We start from the raw sequence: 12,639 nt of genomic DNA on the forward strand, positions 1-12,639 counted from the left end.
TCAGATATCAGGTATGGTCATTTGCTATGGCTATAGGCTTTGCCTAATTTAATTTAACATAGTTTCCTGTGACCTGAAATGTACTTTGTTGCCTTGGCTGGCCTCAGTCACCTGGTAGCAGTACTGAGATTACAATACTCTGCCACCCACACCTAGTGAGAATACCTTTTAAATAGAAACGCTGACATACAATGGGATAGATACATTGGTTTTTGATTGATTTAGAGATGGTCAAAGAAAGGGTGAGGGACAAAGAGAGGGAGAGAATATGGATGAAGGAGAGCAATCACACCATATTTGTGTGAAGTCATTTATTTCAAATAAAGATCTGGCCCATAGCCTTTACATTGGAGACTATGAAAGGTTCATCATTTCTACTAGTATATTAGTGACTCTCTTGACTCTCATTGTGCTTACTGAGAATAGCTTTTTGTGTTTATCGTCGTATTTATTTTTACAGATTTGATTGAATTGAGAGTAATGCTGGAAGATGCTGAGGATAGAAAATACCCAGAGAATGATCTCTTTCGAAAGCTCAGGGATGCAGTGAAAGAAGCTGAGACCTGTGGTTCTGTGGCTCAGCTGCTTCTGAGCAAAAAGCAAAAACACAGGTAAACTACGAAGAGTAGAGTTTTTTCCTGAACTCCTGTTCTTTCAGTTTTAATTGGCCCATGTCATTTAATTGACCCTGTGTCATTTTGCTCCTATGGCCATGTCTCTCTCATCCCCACTAACTTCCCATTCTTTCTCTCCACCCCTTCCCTTTCTCCATGTTCATAAATTGTAAAAAAAACTCTTTAAATTTAAGGTTGTTGTAAACTAAACCAGGAAAACAGCAAATAGACATACTGGTTTCAGTGCTGAAAATAATACTGATGTTTATGTAGTGTCTTTGGGACAAAGGCCTAGCTGAATATTCAGCTTTATCTGAAGTGACTAAAAACAATCAGGCGCAAACTCAGTGATCCTCTGGCCTGTGCCTCCCAAGTAGTGAGTGGGATTAAAGGCATGCACAACACCCAGCAAATTAAGGTCCCTTAACAACGTGGGTCTCATCACTTAATAACAGAAGATTTGAATAACATAGTTTTAATGCAGGGGATTAGCGTTGTTTCTGCCTTTTGTTAGAGTTGATTTACTTCCTGAGGAGAAGTTACATTCCTACTTCTTCGTTTTTCTCTCCTTCAACAAGTTCTTGTTCTGTCCTGTAACACTTATGCCAGAGATGCTCTTGTTTTAGGGATTCCCGGTTTTAATCTAATGGCTCTTTATTTAGCTTAGAGTTTTCTTCCTGCCACATCTAGGTGGCTTATTCACTTTTTCCTTCCACCCTTCTTTTCTTTTTTTTAATAAGCATTTTTTGTGGTATTATTTTATAGTCATTCAAAACACTTCTTTTTTTCTTCTTCTTTCTTTCGTTCTTTTTTGGTTTTTAGAGACAGGGTTTCTCTCTGTAGCCTTGGCTCTCCTGGCTGAATACATTCCTTCTATCTGTATGGCTTTTTGTATAGTTCTTTACATTGTATTTTAAGTTTTTATTGTTTTTTAATCTAATCAGAGAACCTTTGCTAGAATCATATTCCAGTAGACATTAACTTCCTTTTAGGACACTGACCTCTTTTGAGAGTCTGGTAAAAGCTTGACCATACTTTCTTTTTAAAATTTTTATTTATTTATTAGCTATACAATGCTCTGCCTGCATTTCTGCCTACATGCCAGAAGAGGGCACCGGATCTCATTACAATGGTTCTAAGCCATCATGTGGTTGCTGGGAATTGAACTCGGTACCTCTGAGCCATCCTTCCAGCCCCCTTCACCATAATTTTCTGTCTTGGTATTATTTTATATCAGGCAGAACTCAGCTCTTTTTCAAAAAAAATGTGTATGTAAAAGATTGGGGGAGACTGAAGAGACGGAACAGTTGTTACGACGATTGACTGTTCTTTCAGAGGCCCCAGGTTTAGTTCCTAGCACTCACATGGGTTCAGTTCCAAGAGATCTGATGCCCTCTTCAGTCCTCTTTGAGCACTGCACTTGTGTGATACACAGATGCATGCAAGCAAAACATCAGCATTCAGAAAATAAAAGTAGCTTTAGTAAAATAAAAACGAATTTGGGATAGATTGAGGGAGTTCATTAGACCAAGACAGCTGAAGACCCTGTGTTTCCAGTGTGAGCCTCTTAAGAGAAAAAGGTTTAATTTTCTCAGCTTTATATTTCACCATGGGAATTTATTTAATGTCTCAAGTGTAAAGCAATTATAGATTAGAAGGACTGTTACTTGTTGAGTTGTATTTTTTGATAACTACCTGCAGAGGAATTATTCAACACTAGAATTCTAGGATTACTAAGTGTTGAATTTTGAAGAGATTAGGAACCCCATTTGATACCAGAATGACCATATTTTTTTATGTCTCAATATCATTTCATATTAGGCAGAGCTCAGATAGTGGGAAGACTCGGAGCAAACTGACAGTAGAAGAATTGAAGGCCTTTGTCCAGCAACTTTTTAGTCTTCCGTGTGTCATCAGTCAAACTCGACAAGTAAAGGTGAAAACATCAATTCTGTTTCGTAAATGAGCTTCTGTTCCAACTTGGAATTACATGTATAGACTAGTCTTTGGTTTTATGTACCCTTTTCATCATATATATGCTATCTAAGGTTCTTTAGGAGGCAGTGTCTTGGCTTTTTTTAGTTGTTATGCTGCATGTATGCCTGTGCACCATGTTGAGTATGGCACTCGTGGAGTCAAGGATAGGACATCAGATCCCCTGGAACTGCACTTACAAGTCATTGTTATCTCTCATGTGGGTGCTAGGAGTCAAACTTGGTCTGGAAGAGCAGCCAGTCCTGGTGCTCTTAACCACTGAGCCGTAATCGCTTTAGCCCCTTGGCTTTATTCTTAATCTTTGTTCCATTTAAAAATCTTGGATTATGACCAATTTAAAATTATCTATACAAGTTTTTTGTCAAGAGCTCCCACCTAACACAAATGTATATTAAATGCAGTGTTCGTAAAAAGAATCAGGAGCGTAGTGATAAATTACTAATAATTCATGAGCTTTTAAAATTGGGCTTTGATATTTTAGGGACTATTATTTAATGATCACATAAAAATCTTAACGGTGGCCAGACAGTGGTGGCACACAACTTTAATCCCAGCACCCGGGACACAGAGGTAGGCAGATCTCTGTAAGGTGGAGGCCAGCCTAGTTTATAGAGCAAGTTCCAGGATAGCCAGAGTATACAGAGAAACCTTGTCATAAAAAGCAAAAACAAAACAAAATCTCAAAGATACATGTCAAGTACTCACTTCGCATAATTAGTAATTTTAATAATTTTTGTATTCAGTATTGGGGTCATCAAATACCAATATCTTAGTATCAATTGCATTCTTGTTTTATTGCATATTGTGAGAACATTTTGATAGGTCCTCTTTTGAAAGGGTTTTCTTTAAGAATGTTTATGACACCACAATTTTGTTTCTCTTTCCTGCCTTTTTTTTCCTCTTTAAAAAAAAATCTTATATATGTATGTGTTTATGTATATATGTACGTGTGTTTATTTTTATCCTTTGCTTGTCTAGTAAGTGTTGGAATATATCACGAAGTATATACACTTTCTTTATCTATACTCTCTCCGGATACCTTCTTGTTTCTCTAGTTTTAATAAGTATCACCTATATCATGTTGATTTTTTTTTTTTAAGATTTATTATGTATACAGTGTTCTGCCTGCATGTGTACCTGCACACCAGAAGAGGGCACCATATCTCACTATAGATGGATATGGGCCACCATGTGGTTGCTGGGAATTGAACTCAGGACCTTTGAAGAACAGCCAGTGTTCTTAACCACTGAGCTCCCTATCAAGTCGGTTTTTAAATCACCAGCTCTGACTGCCTTTTTTCTTTCCTACAGACCCCATTTTCTGGTATATACTCTATATTTCTGTTGGCAGACTAAAATGCATCATAAAAGCTTTTTGATAAATGAAAATACTTGTTTCCACATGTATCTTCCATTATTATCTTCAAACTGTACCCTACAGTAAACCTCGTTGTTGCTTAAAGTTTCCTCTGCACCTTTGATTATTCTACCCGTTCTGTGTGTGTGTGTTTAATTTCATTTTATGTGTGTAGTGTTTTGTCTGTATGTCTGTGCCTCGTTTGCGTGCATAGTCCCCAAGGAGTCCAAAAGAGGGCATTGAATTCCCCTGAACTGAAGTTAGAGTGGTTGTTACTTGTCCTCTGAATGTTGGAATCCAAACTTGGGTACTCTCAAAGAACAGCCAGTGTTCTTAACATTTGAGCCGTCTCTCTGGCCCTCTGCAATACCTTTTCTCTTTTTCTTTTTACTGTTAGTGGTTATGCTAAATATAAATCAAATTAGATCCCTTTCCTGTAATTAAAATTCTCTAGTGGGTCTCCAGAGCTATCAAATGAAAAATGTTTTTGTTTGTTTTGTTTTGTTTTTTGAGAGAGTTTTTTCTATATAGTCCTGGCCATCCTGGGTCTAGCTCTACAGACCAGGCTGGCCTGGAAACTCAGAGATCAGCCTAACTCTGCCTCCCAAGAGCTGAGATTAAAGGCATGTGCCACCACTTTCCAGGTTTAAATGAAATCTTAACTGACTGTAATCTATAAGATATTCTCTCATCTGTCTTCTGTTTATTTAGCTTTGCTACTTTACCCACTTTGAATTCCCTGGACCTGGAGTTAGAGATGATTGTAACTTGAATGTTGGAATCCAAACTTGGGTACTCTCGAAAAACAGCCATTGCTCTTAACAGCAACTTGTAGCAACTTCCTGAGCTTAATCCTCTTCAAAAAATGTTGTGATTAGTGGGTTTAGGACTGTATGTAGCTCAGTTAGTAGAATGCATGTATAGCATGCCTGAAGCCCTGGGTTTGATCTCCAATATCAGATCTTAACTAACAAAGCAAAAAAAACAGACACTGGAGAGATGCCTTCGCAGTTAAGACACTGCTTGCTCTTCCAGAGGTCTTGAGTAATTCCTTGTAAAATAATGTTATTTTTCTCTACCCATTCTAGCTCCCAAATAATGACACAGAGACCTCTTACATTTATTAATAAGCTTTAAAGCACTACAGTTGGACAGCTGTTGATCTATTCTAACCCATCTATATTAGCTTGGCTACTTCCCAGCCATTTGCCCCATGTTACTTGCCATCTTAGTCTTGCCTTGGCTCTTTCTTTCCATCTGTTTGTCCTCATGGTGACCTCCTCATCACTTCTTCTCTCTCGACCTTCTTCTTCCCCAGCCCCTACCTAAGACCCCTTGACTGGGATCAGAAGTCCTGCCTCTTGTCCTCTCTCGCCAAACTATAGGTTGATCAGCCTCTTTATTAACTAATCAGAGATGATGGTGAACAATTTTTATACAGCATTGTGACTGGGGATTCTTCATAGAAGTTATAATGTCTACATCTAGACTGCAACTAGATCTCAGGGCACAGAAAGCAGCGTCTGAATACACAGCACAATAAAACCATCCCCCAACAATGGTGGTTTACAACCATCTGTAATGGGATCTGATTCTCTCTGTCTTGCAGGCATGTATGAAAATAGAGAGTTCGTATACATTAAATAAATAACATATACATATAATTTATAAGTGTGTATATATATATAATATATATAAGTAGAATTTAAAAGGAAAACAGGGTGGTATATAATAAAACCTATAATCCCAGTGCTAAAGAGGCAGATAGAGGAGGGTCAGAAGTTCAAGATTATATTTAGCTGCGTAGTAAGTTTGAAGTCAGCCTGAAAAACGTGAAAACCTGTATCAAAACAAAAAAGGATTCATATTTGCCAGGCTTGAACATTTCCACCACATTCCCATCCCACCTCTTTATTTAATCTGTACTTTACCTTCTCTCTTATTTCTTTTTTCCTTCATTTTGCCTGTTGGTGTGCATGCACTTAAATATCCATGTTCATGTGTGGGCACACATTTGTGCAGGCACATAAGAAGGCCAGAGGTGTCATTTCCAACCATTTTCTGTTTAATGAGGTGGGGTCTCTTTCTACTTTATTGAGTAAGGCAGGGTTTCTTGCTGAACCTGGAGCTCACCTATTCAGCTGGTCCAGCTAGCCAGTTTACCCTGGACATTGATTCCCTGCCTGTGGCTCCAAGTGCTGGAATTACAAGCAGCTACCATTCCTCCCTCACCTTTATGTGGGTATTCACATTTATTCAGCAAGCACTTTATCTACTGAGCCATCTCCCTAGTCCTTTGGTTTAGTTTTCGTTCACTGTCATGTATGGTTACTACTGCTAACTAATATTGGTTTTCTCACCTTTGTTCATTCTGTTAGGTTCCTGTGTTTTACATTTAGAATGTCTGACACTAATTGAAACATTTTATTTAGCTATTTACTACTGCCTACCAATATTAGACTGTATGGGGTCTAGCAAGATGGCTCAGTGGATAAAGCTGCTTGCCACCAAGGCTAATGACCTGCGTTCCATTCCTAAGACCTACATAATCTAGGGTGAAAACCACCTTCCACAAATTGTCTTCATGTAAAATACTATGGCATACTCCCCTCCTCCCATTTCCAGGAGAGAAAACAAAAGGGAAGAACAATGGATGTAAGCTGGTTCTTTGATTGCAGAAGACTCCAAAGAAACAACCTTGCTCTCTACTGTGTGCTTGAGTAGTGCTTGTGTCTAAGTCAGGATTTACTATCTATTTAATGAATCAGTTTTGCTTTTCCTTGTCATAAGAAGACAGGTTTTATTGACTCAGCCATATTTTAATTGTAGAATTGGGAGCTGGAGAGGTAGTTCAACAGTAAAGAACACTGATTGTTCTTCCATAGGACCCAGGTTTGGATCCCAGCACCCACGAAGTGCCTTACAACCATTCTTCACTATATTTCCCGGGGATCTGATACCCTCTTCTGCAACCTGAGGCCACCAGGCACATATGCATGCATGTGGTACACATATACACATGTAGAGAGAATACACATAAATAATAAATCTTTTGAAAAGGGAATATAGAAAGAAATTAGCTATCAGGTAACACATTATGTCTAGGGCCAGGTGTGTTGATGCATGCCTTCAACCCCAGCACTCAGGAGGCAGAGGCAGGTAGTTCTCTGTGAGTTCGAGGCCAGCCTAGCCTACAAATCAAGTCTAGGACAGAGCTAGGAAACCCTGTCTCAAAAAAAAAAAACCAAAAAGATTTTATTATGTTTGAATATTTTGTGCTGTTTTGGTGGGATTTTAAGAGGGCTTAGAATTGATAGTTTGCCTGAACTATTTTTTTTTTTTTTTAATCAAATGCACATTTCCATGGAGGAGAATTTTTTTTTTTTTTTTTGTAATTTTAAGATCTATTATGTATACACTGCTCTGCCTACATGCCAGAAGAGGGCATTAGATTATATTATAGATGGTTGTGAGCCACCATGTGGTTGCTGGAAATTGAACTCAGGACCTCTGGAAGAGCAGCCAGTACTCTTAAGCTCCGAGCTACCTCTCCAGCCCTGCCTGAACTATTTCTACCATTTGCTCTTTTATTTTTTTAATAGTAGTGTTGAGAATTGGGGATCAAACCCAAGCCTGTCACATGCTAAACAAGTACTCTATAACTAACTGTATTGTCAAACAAAATTCGCTGTTTATTTTGTTTTATTTTATTTTTTACTTTTTCAGAATCTGCTGGATGATGTAGAAGAATTTCATGAACGTGCCCAGGAGGCCATGATGGATGAAACGCCAGATTCTTCCAAACTCCAAATGTTGATAGACATGGGCTCTAGTCTCTATGTGGAATTACCTGAATTGCCTCGACTGAAGCAAGAGCTACAACAGGCTCGGTGGCTGGATGAAGTAAGACTAACCCTGTCTGATCCACAACAAGTCACTTTGGATGTCATGAAGAAATTGATTGACTCAGGAGTAGGCTTGGCACCGCACCATGCAGTGGAAAAAGCAATGGCTGAACTACAGGAACTCCTGACAGTCTCTGAACGATGGGAAGAGAAGGCTAAGGTCTGCCTGCAGGCAAGGTGAACACATTTTGGTGACAGTTGTCTCTTTAATAACTTAAGTCAAGGGGTATAGAAGTGTCTCGATGCTTAAGAGCACTGGTTGTTCTTCTGGAAGACTCAGGTTCAAGTTTCAGTACAAGGTAGCACACAACTGTCTGTAACTTCAATCCCAAAGGATCTGATATCCTCTTCTGACCTCCATCACTCCAGACACACACATGGTGGGTGTATATATGCAAGAGAAAACACCTATACATATAAATTAGTAAGTAATGAGGGAATAAGACTATTTCTTTAACTTATATTATTTGTTTTGTGCCTTCTTGACTAATCACCAGTTATCAAATGAGGCTATACATAGAGAGTTTCAAATATGTTCAGACTATTGTGTAGTGGATTTTGTTAAGTAACTGCAAATGAGAGGAAATAGCAATTTCAAGTCCATGTTGTGAACACAGTTAAAAAGTAAGAATTACAGAATGCTCATTGAGGATATAGAGTGCTGGCCCAGCAGCTAAGAGCACTGACTGCTCTTCAGAGGATCCCTGGCGTGATTCTTAGCATCCACATGGTGGCTGACAAGTACCCAGCACAGACAGGATCCAAACACAGACACGCACAAAGACATTTCATAGGAAGCACTTCAGGTGACTTCATACAGTTTTGTTTATTAAAAGGAGCCTTTATGTAATCTGGATGTTTTGTTTTGTATTTTGCTGTGCAGAATACATAGCAAAATTTATTTGTAACCTCTAATATCATAAATGTTCAAATAGCTACATGTCTTCTAATTTGTGACAGCTCATAGAAATGGTAACATTTAAATGGGGAAAGGGAAATGACTTTGGAATAAGAAACTAGTAATTTTTGAAGCTTTCTTTTTTTCTATATTTGATTAGTCACTAAACTCTGATTTTGCCACTATCCTAACTTTAATGATCCTTATGTATTCTCCCTTGAGTTTTGTAGTGCAGTGTTTGTGGAGTACCTGCTACATGTCACACGCTATTTTTACATTCTGTGAGGACAGGAGTGAACAAGACCCAGAAGGTCCCAACTCCCATAGAGCTAATATCTTAGTGAGGAGAGAAAGGTAGATAAATGAATCTTAGATCCTTAATGCCTTGAAGAAAAGAAAAGGCGGTGTTGTCTACCTGGGTGATACATTCGGGAGCTAGAGGCAGGAGGATCTCTTATAAGTTCTAGACCAGCCTGGTCTACAGAGCAAGTTCCAGGATAGCCAAGGCTACACAAAGAATCCCTGTCTCAAGAAGTAACCACCCCCCCCCCAAAAAAAAAGGCGGTGTCATTAGTAGAAAAATTAGGATGTGTAATATTGTTCTGATTCTATTGAAATGAGCTTTCTGAACCATGTCTTAATGCATTTGATCTCTTAACATTGATTACTGCCTTCTCTTTGTGTCTTACATAATGACTCATTCGTAGTTCCAGCCTTTTCTTTTACTATGTATATACATTTCATGGATTTGTATATCATCTTTGTTTATATTGATATAATATAACTTTTTTTTTTAACTGGGGTCCTGCTATGTAGCTCTGGCTGTATTAGAACTTGCTTATGTAGACTAGACTGGCCTTTGAATTACAGAGATCCACCTGCCTCTTGCTTCCAAGTGCTGGCATTAAAGGCAAAGCTCGTTATACCATCCTCATTCATAAAATTTTAGTCTATAACAAATTGACTAAATTTTCTTAGTAAATACCTTTTGCATTTTTGGCTAATCCCATTGAATTTCCCCACAGATTTTTCTCTATGTGTAAATTAACCAATTTCCATACCCACCCCTTGTTTCTTCTTTATACCAATGATCACACATTGAAGCTACCAAGTATTTAATCTGTTAACTTTGTTGCCTCTTATTTTCTTACCCTCAAACTCGGCATATTGATAAATTTTTTAAGTTGTTTCTGACCTTCATTTTTTGTTTCCTAGTGGATTGTTTGATGGATCAACTGATATTTGCAGTACTGGAAATTGATGAGCTCTCTAACCCTGAGCCCACAAGTCATTCTACTTCATTCAGTGGATATAGAACTTTAAGAGGCTGACAGTTACCTTTTTTAGTCCTTCAAAATGCTTAGTGTTTTGAAGAATAATTTTGCTCAGGCTGCTTGTGGGTCACTGTCCTAGCTGATCTGTCTGTGGTCTAACCTTACCCTCTTTTATTCCATCACACACTGCCACTGCTGTTGTCCTAAGTACACGTGTCGCAATTTTATTTCCTTCTTAGGACCCAGATTGGTTTCCATTGCCCCCAAGAAGAAGACCACGTTCCTTAGTCTGATTCAAGGGCCATTTGTCATCTAGCTCTTTGCTTGATTTTATAATTAGTCTCATCTTTTGTCATTAATTTTTCATATTCCAAATATAGTGATTTACATCCTTTCATTCCAGTCCCATTTCCTCAAACATATGGTTTTCTTTCTTTATGCCTTTGTATATTTATCTAGGATATATTTCTGTCACCTATCCTGTGCTTGCCACATCATTTTTTACTAAGTCTTATTTTATTTTAAATAACTTATTTAATTTTATTCTATGTGCATTACTATGAAGGTATCAGATTCCTTGGAACTGGAGTTGCAGACACTTGTGAGCTGCCATGTGGGTGCTGGGAATTGAACCTGGGTCCTTTGGAATAGCAGACAATGCTCTTAACCACTGAGCCATCTCTCCAGCCCCCTAAGTCTTATTTTAAAAGGATAAGAAAAGTATCATTTTTGAGAAACCTTCTTTCCACTTGTGAAGTCAGTGAAGTACACCTATTTTGTTTTGTTGATTTTGTTTTTTTTTTTCTAGGACAGGGTCTCACTGCATATCCCTGACTGGCCTAGAGCTTGCTTTGTATACCATGAACTCAGAGAAATCCACCTTCCTCAGCCTCCTGAGTGCTGAAATTACAGATGTGTGTGACACCATTCATGTTCCTATTCTGTATTTGATGGCAGCTTACTTTCCTTTACCATTGTGGCTACCGCTACACATCATACCTCCTTATTAGTAGTCCTCTTCCATACCTGGATGTGGTGGCTCGCTGAAGACTCGAGATGTAGAAGCTGAAGGATAAAGAATTCCAGACCAACTAAGCTACATGAGAACCTGTCTATACACACACACACACTCTCTCTCTCTCTCTCTCTCTCTCTCCCCAAAACCAAATCCTCCTTCCAAGCTTGAAAAGATTTATGAGTTGTTGTGGGTTTTTTTTTTTTTTTTTTTTTTTTTTTTTTTTTGGTTTTTTTTTTTTTAAAAGGGCACTCTAGCTTATTAATAGTCTCCAATACCTGGAATGCCTCCTGACATGAGATGGTATTCATGGATGTTGAGACAGTGGCACTCTTTGTAAGCTTCTCATTGCTACATAGTGGATGTGCATGTGTTTACTGCCCAAATTCTTCTAGTTCATGCTCACTCATACTTGAGCTGTTCCCTATGCCCATCACACGATCTCCCATTTCAAGCTGAAACTGCCAACTTCAAAGTTTGTCCGTACTTTATTTTCTTTCATTAGCTAATGAATGTGCTTAGAGCTTGGTCAAAGCACTTTCAGTTCTCTAATCAGAATTATTCACTGTCTGTGGCTGTGAGCCTAAAGTAATTAATTCCTAGTTTCCAGTACCAGTATACTTTTTGGATTTTGATTAATGAGAGTGAGGTCTTGATTTTGTTCATCAGTGAACAATTAGATATTAATGAATATAGTTGAAGGAAAGCAAATAGTCAACAGGACTGGGTTTCTGTTCTGTTGCTCTGTTTTGCTAGCTATGCCCATCTCTGATTGGTGCAGGTATTCTAGAGAGGTGGAGTAGAGTAGTAAAAGGAACCTAGATGACTCATTCTGAACCCGTATGTCAGGTGTGTCATGTACTGCATCCAGTTATTTAATGGGAACTCCTTAATTTTCTTGTCTATAAAATAGAAATAACAATGGTAGCTTGGTAGCTGCTTTATTTGCCTTATGGGAGTGTGATAAAAATTAAATGAGTTCATTAATATGAGTTACTTATACATTATAAAATGCTATTTTAATTCTTTCAGTAATTGGACATTTACTTAGTATCTGTTTTATTGTTCATTTAGACCACGGCACAGTATGGCAAATTTAGAAAATATTGTGAATGAAGCCAAGAACATTCCAGCCTTTTTGCCCAATGTGTTATCCTTAAAAGAAGCCTTACAAAAAGCTCGTGAATGGACAGCTAAAGTGGAAGCTATTCAGGTAAAGACATGTTCAGATTAGCCTACTTATCAGGTAATACCTTCTCATAAGTAAATTCTGTAAAATTTACTTCACTAGAGTAAGCATAAAAAGTAATAGTGTCTAAAGTTCACCGATTCATTCCTCTGATTTTAAAATTCAGAATAAATACTAAGTATTTAAAAGTTACTAGTTTGGTACTCTCCCATCTCAAGCTGAAACTGCCAACTTAAAACAAAGTTTCTCTATACTTTTTTCATTTTCTTTCATTAGCTAATGTGCTTATTTAGAGCTTGGTCAAAGCACTTTCAGTTCTCTAGGCAGAATTATTTACTACTGTTTGTGGCTGTGAGCCAAACTCCATAACTTTTCTGAGAAAGGGGCAGTTA

At 38.0% G+C, this 12,639-nt stretch overlaps 1 protein-coding gene across 1 annotated transcript in view; it reads left to right on the plus strand.

Moving 5' to 3' along the window:
* Positions 1-12,639, plus strand: part of Kdm5a (lysine demethylase 5A) — an 85,600-nt gene that overhangs the window by 44,633 nt on the left and 28,328 nt on the right. The window contains exons 17-20 of the mRNA XM_021632606.2: positions 461-611; positions 2,436-2,550; positions 7,693-8,048; positions 12,133-12,271. Of these exons, the coding sequence (XP_021488281.1) occupies positions 461-611; positions 2,436-2,550; positions 7,693-8,048; positions 12,133-12,271 (761 nt within the window). The remainder of the gene's footprint in view (positions 1-460; positions 612-2,435; positions 2,551-7,692; positions 8,049-12,132; positions 12,272-12,639) is intronic.

Source organism: Meriones unguiculatus, chromosome 5 (genome assembly GCF_030254825.1).
Source record: "Meriones unguiculatus strain TT.TT164.6M chromosome 5, Bangor_MerUng_6.1, whole genome shotgun sequence".
Taxonomy (NCBI): domain Eukaryota; kingdom Metazoa; phylum Chordata; class Mammalia; order Rodentia; family Muridae; genus Meriones; species Meriones unguiculatus.